Source organism: Panthera onca, chromosome D1 (genome assembly GCF_046562875.1).
Source record: "Panthera onca isolate mPanOnc1 chromosome D1, mPanOnc1 haplotype 2, whole genome shotgun sequence".
NCBI classification, from domain to species: domain Eukaryota; kingdom Metazoa; phylum Chordata; class Mammalia; order Carnivora; family Felidae; genus Panthera; species Panthera onca.
The window spans coordinates 10,052,902-10,071,911 of record NC_138348.1 but is presented as its reverse complement, the minus strand read 5'-3'; the positions used below and the strand labels follow the sequence as shown (position 1 = coordinate 10,071,911).

Below are 19,010 nucleotides of genomic sequence, written 5' to 3'. Positions count from 1 at the left end.
GCCCAGCTTTGTCACTGCCACCATTCGATGTGGAGGAGAAAAGCAAATTGTGACAGATTTTACTCATGGTGCCAAAGGACCAAACTGAAAGTAGGGATGAGGAAGGGGTCATTCTTCTCTTTTGCATTTCCTTTAATCGTATTCTGATATCTTATTTTTTTAAATAGAATCTATTTTGTTTTTAAATTTGTTTAATCTTTATTTATTCTTGAGAGAGAGGGGGAGACCCAGCATCCGAAACAGGCTCCAGGCTCCGAGCTGTCAGCGCAGAGCCCGACGCGGGGCTTGAACTCGGGAACCGCGAGATCGTGACCGGAGCCGAAGTTGGACGCTTCACCGACTGAGCCACCCAGGCGCCCCTTACGACATCTTATTTGAAATGAATGCCATGTGTCGCCCCCCTTCCAGGGCCCACGTGGGCAGAACCTAGGCACCCAATTTCCCTTCACCACATGGTTCTCATTTCTTTTCAGTAAATACCCAGGAGGGGGATTGCTGGGTCAAATGGTAAGTGCGTGTTTACTCTATATGGAACTGCTAAGCCATTTTCCAAAGGGGCCATACATTTTGCGTAGCCACCTGCAAGGGGGGCCAAGCACTAGGGGTTGACCGTGGCTTTCGCCTTAGCCCCTGGGAGGGTGTGGCTGGTTAGCACCCTGCATTCAGTCGTCACTACAGTCCCCTGGAAGTGGCAGTGCCATTATCCCCATTTTACAGATGAGGAAACTGAGTCTCAGAGAGACCCGATCACTAGCCCCGGGTCTCACAGACGTTCAGAGGCAGGGCTGGGATTCAAACCAGGACGCTGGACCCAGGAGTCTTCAGAAGATTCCTCCACGGCCTGCAGTAAACCCCAGTCAGGCGATGGGGGCCGAAGGCAGAGGGAACAAGAGAGAGAGGCCTGGGTTCAAACCCCTGCTCTCTCACTGTGTCCCTCAGGCAAGCGGCACAACTCCTCTGAGCCTCGGTTTCCTCATCCATAAAATGGGGCTGATAATATTACTTAACAGAGTGAGCTAAGGGTAAGAGGTCGATAGACCTAAGCTCCCGTCTCCTCTAATGGCCAAGGGAGAGAAACACTTGGGATGATCCCACTCCGGGCAAGTCACCAGAATGAGCAGGCAATGGCAAAGACGGCTAATTATGGAATCGTGCCCCTGCTCTGAGCCGCATCCCCGAGCTGCTCTTAACCAAGCCCAGCTTGCTTGGGGTCAGTCAGGACACCGTCTTGAACACTTCTGTGCACCATATAATTCATTGAGAAAAGTGAAAGATGAATAAAACACACATCATGATCTTTATGGTCCGCTCCCCACATCTCAATCCCGAGGGTTCCCTGACTCTCCCCACTACGACCCACCCACCCACATTTCCAACTTGAAAAGTAGGTGCAAATGATTCGGTTCTTTAAAAAAAAAGAAAAAAAAAAGACTCGGTCCTTGTTTCTTTCTTTTTAATTTTTTTATTTTTAATTTTTGAATATTTATTTTTGAGAGAGAGAGAGAGAGAGAGAGACAGAGCATGAGCGGGGAAGGGGCAGAGAGAGAGGGAGACCCAGAATCCACAGCAGGCTCCAGGCTCCAAGCAGTCAGCACAGAGCCCGACGCAGGGCTCGAACTCACAAGCCATGAGATTGTGACCTGAGCCAAAGTCGGACGCTCAACCCACCGAGCCACCCAGGTGCCCCTTGTTTCCTTCTTTTTTCAGAAATTATTTATGAACGGTTTCAGATACACATAACATATACATAAAGTAGAAAGAATAATGATGAGCACCCCCACCCCTGCGCACTCCCCCTCCCCCCCTCCCCCCTGCCCAATGGCAGCTTTGAGCCAGGGGTTCTGGTGCTCCCAGAACTTAGACAACCATCCGGAGGACCATCAGCTCCCCCGTAGATGTGCTGAGATCATCCCAAAGGTGAGAGTGAGAAAAGCTGGAGGGGAATTAAAGAGAGAGGAGAGGAAGCAGGTACCAAAAGATGGGACCGGGGAAAATACCGGGCAACGATCCACGTTTGGGCCACCAAGATGTCTTCACGGGTCTTCACGGGTTAAGTGTGAAACGCAAGTGTGCTTTGTATTTAACCACCACCGGTCCCAACCTTGATCCACACCGCCCACCCCTCCACAGTCACCCAGAGGCACTGGGGGGGAACTTGGAGCTTTCATAGAATCTGTGTCTCCTGATGCTGGAAAAACCAGGGGTGGCCCAGGGGATCTGATTTCAAAACAAGACCCACAGATAGGGCTGGCAACCTCTCTCTCACTTATATCCCTCCCCGACAATTTCTGAATCAAAGTTTTCACTCCACTGTGGCCCCTGAACACCCCCTACAAGGTAGAGAATCCGGTGGGCTGGTAATCCTGTTCTTTCTTTCTTTCTTTTTTAATTTTTTTTTACTTTAGAGAGAGGGAGTGAGAGTGGGGAGGGGCTGAGGGAGAGAAAGAGACAGACAGACGGACAGACAGAATCTTAAGCAGGCTACACACTCAGCCCGGAGCCCAATGTGAGGCTTGATCCCACGACCCTGGGATCATGACCCGAGCCAAAATCAAGAGCCGGTCGCTTAACCAACTGAGCCACCTAGGCGTCCCAGTAGGCATCTTCTAAGAAGAGAATTCTCTTTGAAGCCATTCACATGCTAGTATGAATCTTCCCCGATAGCTTTGCTCTACTGTAGCTGATCTGGCCACGTTTTACACATGAAGCACCTGGGAGCGTCAGGCCCCGGTGGGATCTCCAAGGCGGAGGCTTCCAGCAACCTGAGAGGGTCAGAGAGGAGCAGTAGGGAGAGAAGGAACGCGGAAAGCGAAGGGCACAGACTCCCGTGACAAACCCAAACCCAGCCTGTTTCAAGTTTGCTTCCTCCAGGAAAGACAGGCCTTGTTCTTCCACGTGCTCCACTCCCTCCTCTTCCTCTCCGCTGCATGAAAAACAAGAACGTAAGAGGGCCTGGAGGCTAGTTCGAAGCCCGACAAACCCTTATGAGGACATTTCTGGGCAGAAATGTGTCCTGAGGGGCGCCCGGCTGGCTCAGTCAGTTAAGCGTCTGACTTCCGCTCAGGTCATGATCTCACGGTTTGTGGGTTCGAGCCCCGCGTCGGGCTCTGGGCTGACAGCTCGGAGCCTGGAGCCTGCTTCGGATTCTGGGTCTCCCTCTCTCTCTCTGCCCCTCCCCACTCACGCTCTGTCTCTCTCTCTCTCTCTCTCTCTCTCTCTCAAAAACTAAATAAACATTACAAAAATAAAATAAAAAGAAAGAAATGTGTCCTGAGTCCCAAGCCACCAACCTAGGAATGTGTTTTGGGCTAGCAGCTACAGGAACGTGGCCCATCACCGGGTGGGGAACCGTCCCCTGAGAACCCCAGCCCCTGTGCCACGGGGGCAAAGCGGGGGGTGATGAGCTTCCTCCGCATCCGTTCCAGGTTAAGTGCACTTTAGACCCATTCTGTCAAAATATTCAAGTTGTCACATTTTAATGGATTCCATGTAAGAAATAGGCCACCCCTCCATAGCTTGCCGCTCCCCCCCGCCCCCCAGGTCAATCCCAACTGCGGGCTATGGTTACAATGGAAATCTACTTCATTGGAAACTTCTCAGAACAGAGCTCGGGGGCGGGGACCGTCTTATCGGGAACTTTTCTGTTTGGGGTTACGATAAGGGGTGACATTGGGAGGCCGATAAGGCTGATCCCCAAGGACCTGGGCTGTATATAAGCAGCAGCTCCCGTGGACTGCGGTACACTTTCCACCCATCTACCCTTCTCCGGAGATCGGGACCGACGAGAACCATGAAGTGGCTGCTGCTGCTCAGCTTGGTGGCACTCTCTGAGTGTGTCATCGTCAAGTGAGTCCGGGGCCGCGCTGCCCGAGGAACAGCCATCTCCTCCTGCTGTCTGCCTCCCCGCCTCACGATTTCCTTCCTCCCCTCTCCCCCCATCCGACTCCACTCTGTTCCACTGGCTCCAGTCTCCCTTCTTGTCTCTCTGTCTCTCTCTCTCTCTCTCTCTCTCTCTCTCTCTCTCTCTGCCTTCTTGGGGACGCAGCCCTGCCGACGTGGGGCTCCAGCCTGGCCACGGCTGGGTGCCCGGCGACTTCGGGCAACCGCTTAACCTCTTTGCCTTAGCGTGCCAAAAAGAGAAGCGTCTCCCACCCCCGCCTCGGCCTCCCTTCTTCGTCCTCTCCCGGGCCAGCTTCCTCGGCCTTCCGAGGCTTCCGCGGCATCGCACGGGCCGACTCCTCGCCCGATTCCTCTTCCTCCTGCCAACCCCCCACCTTTGCAACTGCTCTGCCACAGGGTTCCCCTCACCAAGAAGAAGACCTTAAGGGAGAACCTGATCGAGCACGGCCTCCTGGATGACTTCCTGAAGAAGTACAGCTTCAACCCAGCCAACAAGTACTTCCACGATGAGTCCGCCACCTTGATAGCCGCCCAGCCCCTGGAAAACTACATGGATGTGAGTGCACGGGCCGGCAACCGGGCAGCTCGGAGGATGGGCCAGCGCTCCGGACCCCCAGGCAGTGACCGCGGGGTCTGCGTCCGGGATCCCAGAGGCCCAGGGAGGGCAGGAAGTCACCGTCAGAGCTGTTGCCATTCATTCACTCTTTCCTCCGGTGTTTATGCATACGGGGCACCTCTCTACGTGTCAGGGACCGTGCTGGGCCCAGGGGCACAGCCCCTGCGCTCAAGGAGCTCACAGTCTTAGGAGGGACACACAGACGGTCCCCAGTGAGCCTCACAACCCCGGCTCAGTGACGGTCTCACACTGTGAGGGTGTGGCCGGGGCAAGCAGGGAAGGAACAACGGGGTTTCCAGGGGACAGGAGAGCGTCCCAGAGGGCTGACGGCGTGTGCCAGACCTCGGGACAGCGGGGGACAGAGCGCATGCGAGGAAAGGAGGCCGGTGTTCAGGGAGAGCAGAGAGCTAGAGAGAGAGGCACGATGGAGGACTGAGGGGCCGGTGAGCGTAGCCAAATCAGAGTCTGTTTCCTCAACCGCCACTCAGTTGTCTTCACCGGGAGGGTCGACACGATCGGACTGGAGTTTCAGGAAGATCACTCTGACTCTTCCATCTGGGACCCAATGGCAACACCCTGCCCCTTAGGAGATGTCATGTCCCCAGTGTACGTGGCACTGGGCCACGGCTATGAAGCAAGCTTGCTGGTCGTTAAGAGCGTAGCCTGTGAAATCTGCCAGACCTGGTGAAAGTTAGGCCGTAGGGCTGAGGGGCCGTGTGACCTTGGGCGAGTCATTTAAATTCTGAGTGAGCCTCAAGTGTCCTTGTCTGTAAAACAGAACCACTAATATCTACCTTCGGGGGGTTGCTGTAAGTAATTAATGCAATAATGTTCTTTGGTTTTGTCTGCTTTTTGGGGGGGAAGGGGGTTTGTTTTCATTTTTGTTTTTTGTTTCTCGTGGGGTTTTGGAGTGCTTAGCACAGGGCCTGGCCTTTGGCAAGAGCTTGGTAAAATTAGCCCACCTATTCACTTCACAAATATTTATGAAGCACCTACTATGTGCCAGAGGCTCGGCGCAAGGAGCTAAGGAAACAATGGTGGATAAACAAAGTTCCTAGAGCTTGTGTTCTAGAGGGAAAGGCAAGTAAGAGACAAGTATCTAAGATAATTTCAGGTAATGACCGGGGTCACAAAGAAGAACTAATTAGAGTAAGGGGAAGGAGAACCATGAGGGAAGGGCATATTTAGATAAAGCGGTCAGGGAGGGCCTCCTGGCAGAGGTGACAGTCGACTGGAGCACTGAATGAGTGGTGAGAGGGCGCCAGCCGAGGAAAGATCTAGAATAAACATTTGCCCGGCATAAGAAATAGCAAGTGCAAAGGCCCTGGGAGGGGAATGAGCTTGACATCATCATCAAAGAACGGCAAGCTTCACGGGGCTGGAACAGAGCTGGGAAGGGAGAAGGCGCTGCCACTGAGAATAACAATCCTGACTCTGTGCTTTCTTGAACCTGCTACACACACCGAGATTTAGGAATCAGACGCCTCGAGGGGTGCCCCATCGTGAGGGGATTTATTTACCTCCCCGTCAGCAGTTTAAATGCAAAGCAGTTCAGCCTAGACTCTGATGGGTGCTGTAAGTTTCTACCCCCTGTCCAAGAACGTGCGAACGTTCTCTAGGACTACGACACTAAGATATACCAGACAAGAGCTGAATGAAGAGGGGACAGCCGATAATCATCAGGTGTTCATGGTGCTTAGAAGAGAACAGTCAGAGGGTAACAGAGGAGCAATCAGGGAAGACTTCCAGGCGGAGGGGGAGGCCAGGCTGGGCCTTGAAGGATGGATGCATTGGACAGGGAGAGAAAGGCCGGCAGAATGGTGAAGGGAAAGGTGGGAGGTGGGCTGAAGAGCCCACCCCGACATAGTCCCCGGGGAGGCCAGGCTGGGGAGCGGTCACTGAGCTGTGCTGTCCCACCCTGGCAGATGGAGTACTTCGGCACCATCGGCATCGGCACCCCCCCTCAGCAGTTCACCGTCATCTTCGACACCGGCTCCTCCAACCTGTGGGTGCCTTCTGTCTACTGCAAGAGTCCTGCCTGCAGTGAGTGCCTGGCCCTGCCCTGCCCGGGTTCTCGGGGACCAACTGACCTGGAGCCCTGAACACCCAGGGGCTTCCACTAGGGTTGAAGCCTGGGGGGAGTCACTCAGGGATTCACTCGGCAGGCATTTCCTGAGCAGCTACTAGGCGCCAAGCACTGGACTCGGGGGCCCAGGGAGAACGGCGTGAATCACACGCGGTCCCTGCCCTCACGGAGCCCGGTCCACCGGCAGAGAGAACTTGAAAGGGCTAGGCCCCGCGGACAGCCATGAGCCTGCTCTGTTCAGTGGTAGCCTGGGCGACCTTGGGAAGACCATGAGGTCTGCTGGGGACCTGCCCTCAGTGACAGGGTCCCTACTGGCCCAACCAGACACAAGTGGAACCTGGGCATGCTTAGGCTCCGAAACCTGGGGCGAGGGTTACATTTCTCCTCCAAAGCCCCACCCAGAACCAAGGCACCCCCCTGCCCCCAAGGAGCACACTCTCAGCCCGTGACTCTCGCTCAGCTTTTCGAACTTGACATTGTGACTTCTTGCCCCGGCAGCCAACCACAAGCGCTTCAACCCTCAGGAGTCCTCCACCTACCAGGCCACCAACCAGCCAGTCTCCATCGCCTATGGCACCGGCAGCATGACAGGCATCCTGGGATACGACACCGTCCAGGTGAGCACCTGCCGGCCGGCCACCTCACCCTGCCCAGCCCCGGAGCCATCTTCCGAGGACCCTGGGGACCACGGTGCACCCCCTCCCCCAGAGCCAGCTTATTCAAGCGACGGAGGGCTCAGTGATCACAAAAGTAACCTGAGAGGGGATGCAGGGGGGGAAAGTGGCAGAGATGTCACAGACATTTCTAGGGGGGTGGGTAGTAGCGGGTAAGGGAGTGGATTCCCAGAGCCACAGGCCAACCTCAAGCACCCCCAAGTTGAATGGTGGGTAGGGGCCAAGAGCGGAAGGCACAAAGGCTCAGTTCTCTTTCAGCACCTCCTTCCCCTCCTCACCCTCCACCTGCAGCCCCCCTGAGTCACGAGAGCTTCACAAGCACCCCACCCCACCCCAGCCCCTGCAGGTGCAGCAGGGGTCAGGGGCTGTGACTTGTCTGCGGTCTCCTTTGCAACCAATCATCAGAAGCTAGAGCGTGCACGCACTCGTGCACGCGCACACACACACACACACACACACACACACACACACGGTGGCCATCTGCTCTGCAGCAAATTCTCACTCCACAGACTGTGGCCATCTGGAGATCAGTCGCAATGGTTACTTCCACAGGAATAACAAGCCTTCCCGGGGACGGCCCTCCTCCCTTCCTTCCCGCCTGCCACCCTGGAAGCCAATTCCTACTCAAAATGAACCAGGGACCCTCTTGGCCCAGGGCTGGTCCCCACAGTGCTCAGCCAACCCGCACTGACCGCAAACATCGTGGTTTCCCCCGATCCAGGTTGGAGGCATCTCAGACACCAACCAGATCTTCGGCCTGAGTGAGACTGAGCCCGGCTCCTTCCTGTACTACGCTCCCTTCGATGGCATCCTGGGCCTGGCCTACCCCCAGATCTCCGCCTCCGGGGCCACACCCGTCTTTGACAACATGTGGAATGAGGGGCTGGTTTCACAGGATCTCTTCTCAGTCTACCTGAGCGGGTAAGTTGGGCAGGGGTTGGGGGGGGCGGTCACAGCCACCTGGCCCCACAGGGGGCTGTCCAAGGCTGGAAAATAGGGCTTGTGGCTTCAACGAGGGAACTTTTAAATGATGAAAGCAGGTTTCCTCTGTTAGTTAACCAAATCTAGGTTCCGGTTGTAGCTATGAGTTAATTCCAAGAATGAATACAGAATACACCAAGGGTTGGTTCGATTGAGGAGAGGTTTATGCAAGAATATCAGAGGGTGTCATCAATTTTCCTGAGACACTCGGCTTTCTTGTGACACATCCTTCTCTTTCGAAGCGATTGGTCGTGGTCGATGTTTTTCTTGAGCTGTTAACTGTCCCCCTATAACCTCCCTGCGTTGCATTGCACGGTCAGAGGTTTGCAGGGAGCTGGGGTGGGGTTAGGTGAGTGGGGACCATTATATCTGGGGCCAGTTCTTTTGTGGTTAATTTCTTGGAGTCACCCACCTTCGCTTCCCTATCTAACCCGAAACTGCAGAGATTTAGAAAGAGAATGTCCCGGTCACAAGGACCCCTGCAATTTACAACAGGAGGAACCGTTCATCTGTTTTTCCTCTGGGACCCTTAATATTCAAGTCGGCTCTTAAACACAGCCTGCCTTTATGGGTGCTACCCATAAGAGAGGTCAGGGTTTCTCAATCACAGCACTATGGACATTTTAGACCCGATAACTCCTTCTGTTGGGGCTCTCCTGGGCATTGTAAGATGTTTAGTGGCTTCCCTGGCCTCTATCTACTAGCTCTCAGTGGCACCCCCTTACGGCCACTGGATCATGACAATCAAAGCATCCCAGACATGAGCAAATTAGAAACCGCCCCGGTCTGAGAACCTGTGAACTACACTGTCAAATCCTTACGAGCAGACACGCATCTGCTTCTTTTCTTCCCTTTTTTTTTTTTTTTTTTTTTAATTTCTTAAGCTTATTTATTTATTTTGGGAGCAAGACAGAGAGCGCGAGAGGCACAGAGAGAGAGGGAGAGACAGACCCCCCAAGCAGGCCCCGCACTGCCGGCACAGAGCCCAATGCGGGGCTCGATCTCACACACCGTGAGGTCGTGACCCGAGCCGAAACCGAGAGTCTGGACGCTTAACCCACTGAGCCGCCCAGGCGCCCCTGCATGCACGGCAGTGAGGGCGAATATGCGGCAGAAACCACACGCGTTGGAACCAGAAAGACCTGGGCTCTGGTCTTGGTCTCGGTTCGGGCACTCGCTGGCTGTGTGGCCTTGGGCAAGTTGCCTCGCTTCTTTGAGCCTCAGTTTCCTCGCTGTGAAGCGGAAATAACAGTAGCGACCACTCAGGGGCCTTGGTGTAAGGATCACGGCTCCTGGGACTGGCAAGAGCTCAATCGTGGGCGTGGCTCTTAGGACACAAATGGCAGATGTTCAGATCAATGAATGAATGGATGAATCCCTATCTCCGCCCCACCCCCCACCCCCAGCGATGACCAGAGTGGCAGCGTGGTGATGTTCGGTGGCATCGATTCTTCTTACTACACTGGCAATCTGAACTGGATCCCTGTTTCCGTCGAGGGTTATTGGCAGATCTCCGTGGACAGGTGAGAACAAACACTGGACAGGGCAACATCCTGGCAGGGGCCCTGGATCTCCATTGCATATAGATTCCTAGTTAACTGAGCTTTCTAGAATCCCCCTGGAACAGCCAAACAGCCGGCCCAGGGAGAGGTACCCCAGCGGGAGAAAGGAGAAGTTGGCCAAGCCAGAGAGATCCCAAGAAAGACGCCTCACTGGAGGAGGCGAGCTATTGGGGACCCTCCCCACCCGCCTCAAGATGTTCTGCAAGGATGACATAGCCACTTTCCTTCCCGTCGAACAGACAGGACAATCTACCAGCATCCTTGTCCACACACCCCAGCACTGAGGAGACCCTGAACTGTGTGTCACTCCTCCCACCCTAGGGCGAGGGGGCTCATTGCAGGGCATTCATTCCCCCCGCCCCCCACCACTGCCCCCTTTGGAGCCTGCCCCTCCCCCAAGCAGCCTCATTCCCCAGCTGTTTGTCACCCCGCTGGCCTCTTAGGGTAACCACCTACACAGGTTTGCCCAAGAATGAGCATTTCCCTGGGACGCCAGACTTGCAGTGCTAAAACCGGGACTGTCCTGGGCAAACGGGCACGTAGGGTTACCTTGCACCTGCCGCAGCCATGGCTAAAAGTCCCTCACTTCCTCTACCTCCTGCTCCTGCTCCGTATCTCTGTCACTCCCCGCCTGTGATGTCCTCCTCCCGCTCTGTACCTCCCTAGCAGCCGCTGGGTGTCCACTTCCCTGAGAAGCCCTCCCTGATTGCTCAGCACCACCCCTTTTGCCCCCTGGATCATGCTTCTGTTCCCCTGCCACGTGTCCTGCTCCTCCTCGACCGTGAGCTCCCCGCAGCCTGGAACCGTGTGGCTGTCCGGTTTTGCATCCCCCATGCCTAGCACAGGGCAGGCACTCGGTCAATATTTGTTGAGTAACTGAATGCACGATGGAGAAGCTGGAATTTTATGTGTTGGTCTGTGGAGGGAAGGAGGGGACCCTCTGGGGCCACCTGGCTCCTCCTTGGGGAGATCTACCCCCTGGGGACTCAGGGGACCCTTCCTTGTATCTCATCCATGTGTAGCATCACCATGAACGGACAGTCCATCGCTTGTAACGGGGGCTGCCAGGCCATCGTTGACACAGGCACCTCTCTGCTGACCGGCCCAAGCAACGCCATTGCCAACATCCAGAGCGACATTGGAGCCAGCCAGAACTCATACGGCCAGGTGAGTCCGGCCCTGACTGCCCTGTTCTGGACCCAAGTGGCGGGTCTGTCCGCCCCGCAGAAGAAACCCAAGTCCTCCTAACCCTCAACTCTTTCCAGATGGGAATCAGCTGCTCAGCCATCAATAACCTGCCCGACATCGTCTTCACCATCAACGGCAATGAGTACCCACTGCCTCCCAGTGCCTACATCCTGCAGGTAAGGGGGCTCTGGGCCAGCCACCTAGGTGTGCCTGCAGGGAACGCGGCCAGCTACCACACCGCGCCCCACACCCCGCCCCCGGCTTTTGCACAAGGGAAAGGGCGCTTCCACAAGAGGAAGCTGAAGGCTGCTCTGGACAGCCTCCAGAGAAAATAGGATACATTGTAAACAGCTGCAGGCATGAAACTGTGGGTGCAGCGCCCCTCCCCCAACAGGGCAAAAGTGAGGCAAAGGCCCGTGGCAGGAAGAGAGGGTTTCTAGCTGCACACCTGAGTCCAAGCTGGGTGCCAATTACTGGCTCGCGGAGTCTGAGCAAGCGGCAGCCGCTCCCGGCCTCAGTTTCCTGGTCTAAAAACTAGAGACGCCAGCTTCCCCCATCCTCCGAGGGTGGTGAGGGTGATCAGGTCGGAGCGACCACATCAAAGGCGCGAAAAGGGTTGAGCAAATGGAAATCGCACCTTCCGCAGGGCGGGGGCTTGTGAAGTAACAAATCTTTACTTGGTAGATTACAAGCCACGGGGCGGGGGGCGACGCACCGCCTGTTAGGAAGCCCGGGGGAAAACTAGTTTTGCCCAGTGACTCGAGGCTATTCAGCAAGAAGTGCTGAGGTCCGGGGCCGGTCCCCCAGGCATGCTGATTCATTAGTAGGGGGCGGGGCCTAAACAGTGGGGTTTTCCTAAGCCCCCCAGGTGATTCTAGCGCGCAGCCAAGGTTGTGGCCCGGTGCCCCAGTAAATGAAAAGGACTAACAGCCGATCCCCTTTGCCACTGGAGGGGGTCAGAATAATGAGAAAAGGCTGTGTCACCCCAGCTTCCAAAATCCTTCACGGCGGCTGAGTTTTCCCTAAACCCCTCAGCCCCGATGTTGATGTCAGGGTCTGTACAGCTGCCAGAAACACTGGATAATGTCTAGTAATCCCTGGAAACCAATAGTAGAATGAGCAGTTTATACAGGCCGACCCCCGGCCGAGAAGAGCCACGTCCCCGGACACCAGCCAGGACGCCGCTCCTTGCGCGTGCCTTGCGGCTGCCTGCGGCTTAGTCCCCAGTGCCTTGTCACTGCCGAGCCAGTGTCCCATCTCCAGCTTCCTTCTCCTCTTCTCCAGAGCCAGCAGGGCTGTATCAGCGGCCTCCAGGGCATGAACCTCCCCACCGCCTCCGGAGAGCTCTGGATCCTGGGTGACGTCTTCATCCGCCAGTACTTTGCCGTCTTCGACAGGGCAAACAACCAGGTCGGCCTGGCCCCCGTGGCCTAAGCCTGCGTCTTTCCCGCCACGTCCCCAGGAAGATCCAGCCTTTGTTGTCCACTCTAGATGTATATAATTATCCTAATTGTTCTTCCTATGGGATCGTGGAGGCGGAATCTTGGCCCTGTTCCCTATCATACCAATAACGTAGAATAAAAACCCCACCTCCTGAAACACGCTCTGTGCAGTCTCTTCTCTTCGTATTTCTCGCCGCACCATCGGGGTTAGAACACCAGGCCAGGGGGACAAGATGACCACATCCGCTTGGACCCCACCAAGCAGTGACAGTGGTTCACACCCCATAATCGAGTCAGGAAGATGAACAGCCCTCCGCGGGTTTGGCTGGGAGCGTCGTGTAAAGACAGGCACCAGAAATGCCAGGCCTGTTGCCTCCTCGTGGAACAGGGCACCAAGGTTCTTGGTGAGGGAGTCAACTTCTTTCTCCCAAAGGCAGTAAGAGATAGAAAAAGAAAGAGATAGAGGGCAGGTAGCTTTCCACCGACATTCCTAAGCAGGCCAGGCCAGGCAAGGGTCGGAGGGGTGACCAAAGCTGACACCCCCAAATCTACTGGGCTGCTCTCTGTTGGTCAGCTGCTTCATCCAGACCAACGCCTGAAAACCCCTCGAGCCTCTCACTCTGGGTACAGATAACTGAATGGGTCCATTTTCCCATCAATGAGTTAAACTTATTTTTTATTTATTTTTTTAATGCTTATTTATTTTTGGAAGAGGGAGAGGCAGAGTGTGAGTAGGGGAGGGGCAGAGTGAGAGAGAGAGGGAGCCGCAGAATCCGAAGGAGACTCCAGGCTCCGAGCTGTCAGCACAGAGCCCGACGCGGGGCTCAAACTCACGGACCGTGGGATCATGACCTGAACCAAAGCCGGCTTAACCGACTGAGTCACCCAGGCGCCCCGCCCTGTCAGTCATTTAAAGAGGACGGTGTTCCAGGCCCCTGAGCCGAGGGTGTGAGAAGGAAGTGAGCAGGCTCATTAGCAGATACCGCCCTAGCCCTGCAAACAGGAAATCCTTAGAGCATTTCTGCCCATGGGTTTGGAAGCACAATGTCCAATGAGGAACAAAGTTACAAAAGAAGCAGACAACACGTAGAGTTCTAGGTGGTGCTTCCTGGAGGTGCCCAAGGCATGTTTCCCAAAGGCTTGGCGAAGTGCTCCCGCAAAGTGATCTCTTTCACCTTGACTCAGCTCAGCGTGATGCCGCTTCCTTCCGGGTTCCTCTCTCGCTGGGGAACCCACTGCAGACCCCAGCTTCTCAGCTGCACCGTGGGAAAAACCCCCACAGCCTGGTGGGGGCCGCTGGATTCCAGGCTGAGGGCCGGCACTAGGCCTCCCTGCAGAGAGGGAGTGACTTTGGGGTCCGCAGGACAACATGGCTTTGGAAACTCTCTTGCTGCCATCCTCCCCCGATTTGTCATTTGTCACCCATGCAAATATAAGATGTGGGGCTCTAGGATGTTCCGGTCTCCCTACTGTCACTAATACCCTCCCTACCCCATCTTCCACAGCCGAAAGATCTTTTTGAAACATAAATCTGATCACATCGCTCCCTTGCTTAAAGCCTTCTTTTTTTTTTTTTTTTTTTTTTAATGTTTACTTTTGAGAGACAGAGAGCAAGCTTGCCAGCGGGGTAGGGGCAGAGAGAGAGGGACAGAGGATCCGAGGCACGTTCCACGCTGACAGCAGCGAGCCCAAAATGTGGGGCTCGAACTCACGAACCTCGAGATCACGACCTGAGCCAAATCAGACCCTCTGTCAACTGAGCCCCCCAGGCACCCCCGTGAAGACCTTTAATTAATGCCCTGGAATTGCACAGTTGAATAAGACAATAAGCCCTCCAAGCCTTGCATGCTCTGGTCCCCAGCTACCTTCCCTGCCTCACTTTGACCCCTCTCACCCTGAGCTCCTGCCACCCTGGCCCTTTGCCACCTCCACAGATGCCCAGACTTCTTCCCTACCTCCGGACCTCTGCACACCCCGTCCCCTTTACCTGGCTTGCTGCTCCTTTTCTCCTGACCTGCTAACACCAAGCGTCCTGCAGACCTCAGCTTAAATAGCGCTTCCCTGCGAAGCCCTCCCTGACTACCGTCGTTCGGCTCGGAGCCTGGCTCTCCCATCCGTGAGGGCATTCAGCACAACCTGCCATCGTGCATTTATGGGACAGCCTGTTTTCGATCCACCGGGGCAGGGACGGCTGAAGCCTCAGCGTCAAGAGCAGGGCCCGGCACACTGTAGGTGCTCAATAAATATGTGTTGACCGAGCAATGAATTCAAGATGACTTTTTGGAAGGAAACAGCAAGGAAGTGGATCTGACTTCACCGAGGGCACGCGTAAGACCCAGATGGGTCCGCTCCCACCCCCACCAGCGTTCTGTTCCAGTCATACGTGGTCCCGAGACAAACAGGTGGACTTCTTGGGTTTCTGGGGAGGAATTTCACACTGTCTTGTCTCCTCTGCTGTGTTTCCGTTTCTGGCATTTCCGGAGCACCTCCCATGAGCCAGGCGGTGTGCTCGGCTCTGGGGATGCAGGCCCGGCTTCCTGGACCCTTCCCACTCTGCTCCTGGCCCCCGGCAGCTGCAGCCCAGCCCCTCCCTCCCAGCCCCTCTTCCGTTTCCTCACCCTGGGATTCCTGGATCCCGACAGAATCTAAAAAGGCTCCCCTTTAAACAGACCATTTGGACTGAGAAACCCTGAGCTGACGTATCTGATCTGACTCTTCCCATTTCGCCCCACGAGATAAGACGGATTCACATTCCTTTTGTACAATCTCGGGCTTCTTCGTCTTTCCCCACTCCCCGCAGGCCTTGGGGGTCTGAGCACAGCTCCCCCTTCACGCTTGTCCAGGGGTGTATCTTCATCTCCTAGGTCTCTGCTCCACTGGTCTGTGGAACCCACAGCGTCGCCGGACGCACTCTGCTGGTAAGGACGGAAACTGGTACAGCCCCCAAGGAACGCCATTTGGCAATATCTATCCACATTAGAAATGCGTATACCTTCTGGCCCAGTAACGTCACTTCTGGGAATTTCTCTTAAAGATACACTTGCACACGTGCAAAATGATGTAAGTACAAGGTTATTCTTTGTAGCATCTTTTGTAAGAGCAAGATTTGAAACGACCCAAATGTCCACCGGGTGGGGGGCTGGGTGGGGGGCTGGTTTTAAACAACTTGGTGTGCGGGCCGGCAAGGTTTACAATGAGCGTGCTCTCCTAGGTGCGGGGAAAGATCTTGAGAAGAGACGGTTAGGTGAAAACACACATGCAAAGGTGACAACAGGCCTGTGTTATGCTGTCTTTGGATTACAAAGGAAGAAACTAAGATTTCCTTGCACTTACATACCTACCGGACCTGAGAAAGGACACCCAGAATCAGAAACCAGAAAAGAAAGAAGAGGGGGAGGGACACCTGGGTGGCTCAGTCGGTTAAGCGACCGACTTCGGCTCAGGTCATGATCTCGTGGTTTGTGAGTTCGAGCCCTGCGTCGGGCTCTGTGCTGACAGCTCAGAGCCTGGAGCCTGTTTCGGATTCTGTGTCTCCCTCTCTCTCTGACCCTCCCCCGTTCATGCTCTGTCTCTCTCTGTCTCAAAAATAAACATTAAAAAAAAAATGTTAAAAAAAAAAAAAGAAAGAAAGAAGAGGGGGAACCGGGTAGAAGGGGGATGGGGGAGATGTCTCACTGAATACAGTTTTACGTGTTTGTATTTCTAATGATGTGAACGCACTGCACACTAAAAATCAGGGAAGGCACTCTTAAATCTGAGTTTATCCTAATTCGAAGCCTACTGTGGTTTTTTCTCAAGCGTGTTCATCTAAAAACCTCCAAACCCACAGGGTGCCTGCGTGGCTCAGTCGTTGAAGCATCCGACTTTGGCTCAGGTCATGATCTCAGGGTTCGTGGGTTCGAGCCCCGTGTCAGGCTCTGTGCTGACAGCTCGGAGCCTGGAGCCTGCTTTGGATTCTCTCTCTCTCAAAAATAAATAAACTAAAGCAAAACAAAACCTCCAAACCCAGGTCTTTTGAACAGGGTCTCCTAATGTGGCCCTTTGGGAACTCCCCAGGTCTGGGGAAACTGACACCGCGGACCAGGCTTCCAGCATCCTCTACTGCTCCTCAGACCCCTCCTAAGCACAGAGTCCCAGGTACGGGACACTGCAGGGCGCTTGGGGAAACACCCAACAACAACCCCCCACCCTCGCCCCTGCATGTTGGAGTCAGAGAATTCAGACCAGCTGCTGAGAATTCAGACCGGCTCATCCCATTCATTAAAAGCAGCTCTCACCCATCTGGGGTCCTGAAGGCAGCCATCCAGCCTGCTGGAGCCAGCCAGCCCTGGACAGGGGCCCATGCATCCTGGGGCTTATTTCGGGCAGAACACGGTCTTACCAAGTTGGATTCCACTGGGGCCTCCCAACATGTCACATCAGCACTGCTTGAAGGAGGACAGCCCTGGGCCCCCCAGGGGTCCTGGGAAGGGACGGTGCTGACCACAGTGTGAGGTAATAGCAGTCCCGGCCAGCCGGGAGGCCCTCTGCAGACAGTCCCCTACCTCTTCTCCAAGCGCCTGCTTGTGCCCGGGAGACCGTATAAAGGAGGCAAGCTCCATCCTTGGCCTTGGCCAGTCGGACATGCTGGAGAGCCAACAGCCTGGGAGCAAGAGGGGGACAAGAGAGGCACGAGGATGCCTTTGTCCACAGGAGGACAGTTCCGAGGCCTGTGCTACACGGTCTCCCAGAGGGCCTGCAGAAGGGCCAGGTACCAGCTGCCCATAGCCGCGACCCACTCTGTAATGCACCGCGATTGGTTTTTTTCCCGTCTCTGTCTCACCGCCCCCTTCCCTTGCCGTGCTCCCCGGGATCACTCCCCAGGTCAGTGACTCTCCCCCAGATATTTATCTCTAAGTCTGCTCTTGGGGGAACCCAAACCAAAACAGGGTAATCACAGCGCCCTACCATATACTGTCTCTAAAACTACAATGGAAGAATCCAACCAAGTGTGATGTGAAGGGACAAAACCCAGACTGGGAGTCAGAGAAATGGGGCTCTCCTCCCAGCTCAGACCTCATACTCTTGCACAACCTTAGGACACTTCTCCGGGCCTCTGTGGTCCCAGCTGTGAATGGGGAGCGGGGGTCCAGATAAGCATTATTTATACTTGGACCACCTCGGGGAGGACGTTTACAGCTATCCTCCCGCCCTTTGCTTTTGTTTTTTTTTTTTTAAACATTCAAAATAAATACAATTTACTTGAGCTCTGTGGAGGGGGAAACTGGGATTAACACTCAAGTTGCACACTTTATTGAATAGCCACGAGAAACTTGGCACTGACTTCTAGCCATTACCGTTGTCGATAGCCGGGTTGTTCGAGAAGGGGCAGTGTGGAGGCAGCCAGCCTTCGACACTTTCATCCTGAAATTAGATCCTGGGGGGCGGGGGCGGGGGTGCTTCGTAAAGTGGGTGGGCCGCACCAAGTCACAAGTGCAAACCACAGAGGCCTGAGCCTGCCATTGTCACAGCTCCGAGCGGCGGGAGTGTTACGATTCCCCATTAGACAGACCCAGGAGCCGGACCTAAGGTCCCTGGGCTAGTCACAGCCGAGCAGGGCATCCCAGACCTCACTCCTCACCACACGCCTATGTCTTACTGGATAAAACGGTCTCTAAATCCTTTGCATCTCTGAGTCTCGGGTTTCCACGCTCCCAGCTAGAAATTTGCGACTCCTGCCACCACACTGGGATTAGGACCTCACTGATACATTCATGTCTAGGTGGGTACCCCAGACGGATGCTCCCCCCCCCGCCCCGCCCCGCCCCGGGAAGTGTGCTGGGCAGCAGGTCAGAGGGCAGCTGGGGGTGGGGGTGAGGGCTGGGCAAATGTGATGGGGGCTGCAGAATAAACAGGTTTCAGTGGTGGCAAGCTGGTGACTGGTCCTCTCCATCTGTCGCACACACTGGGCTGCACCCGCCCAAATCCTCCCCTTCGGACTGAAGATTTATTCTCCCAGCTGCGGGCTGCCGGGAAGGTTGTTGGCTAATAGCTCTCGGCCATCAGCCCTCCCCGGGCTGAAGGGAGCTGCCTGGCCAAGGTCGCGCCCCTTTCCTGGGTCAACACGGGGGCCACAAAGCCCTGGCCCTGGGCCCCAATTCAGGACAACTCTGAAGGGCCATCCTAGCCTCAGAGGGGGTTGGCTGAGGCCTCGGGGCTTCCCCCTCCTGGCTGCCCTCCCTGCCTCCCGCCCCTCAGGTGCCATTGCTGAGAGGGTGCCCTAGGGAAACCAACCCCTGCTCCTGTTTAATTCCAGAGGCTCCCACCCAGGGAAACCAACCTACGAAGGCTCCTCCTCCGTCCGTCTTTTCCCTTTCCAGTGTAGGAGCCCTCCCAGCATCGAAGTCAGCAGGTGCTTACACGAGACCCCCCCCCCTCCCCCCCCGTTCAGCTCAGGTTTTTTTTTTTCCCAAGCCGGGGCGTGGGGTGGGGTGGAGGTGGGGTGTTACTTTCCCACCGGTGGGCTCGGAGTGACATTTCCCCACCTTTCCAAAAGCGAGAAGTGAAGGAGTAGGGCAGCCG

The 19,010-nt window shown here is 55.3% G+C and overlaps 1 protein-coding gene across 1 annotated transcript; it reads left to right on the top strand.

The window, feature by feature from the left end:
* The first annotated feature begins 3,718 nt into the window (after positions 1–3,718).
* Positions 3,719–12,591, top strand: LOC132662570 (pepsin A). The gene is made up of 9 exons (XM_060608031.3): positions 3,719–3,846; positions 4,297–4,456; positions 6,442–6,559; positions 7,101–7,219; positions 7,998–8,197; positions 9,664–9,780; positions 10,842–10,986; positions 11,085–11,183; positions 12,292–12,591. Exons 1-9 carry the CDS (start codon positions 3,791–3,793, stop codon positions 12,439–12,441), a joined length of 1,164 nt encoding a protein of 387 aa, XP_060464014.2. The 5' UTR covers positions 3,719–3,790; the 3' UTR covers positions 12,442–12,591.
* Positions 12,592–19,010: the final 6,419 nt, after the last annotated feature.

Coding starts and splice junctions, on each gene's coding strand:
- LOC132662570 (XM_060608031.3), top strand. CDS start 3,791: ATGAAGTGGCTGCTGCTGCTCAGCTTGGTGGCACTCTCTGAGTGTGTC. Junction 4,457..6,441: donor CCCTGGAAAACTACATGGAT/GTGAGTGCACGG, acceptor CCACCCTGGCAG/ATGGAGTACTTCGGCACCAT. Junction 10,987..11,084: donor GCCAGAACTCATACGGCCAG/GTGAGTCCGGCC, acceptor AACTCTTTCCAG/ATGGGAATCAGCTGCTCAGC.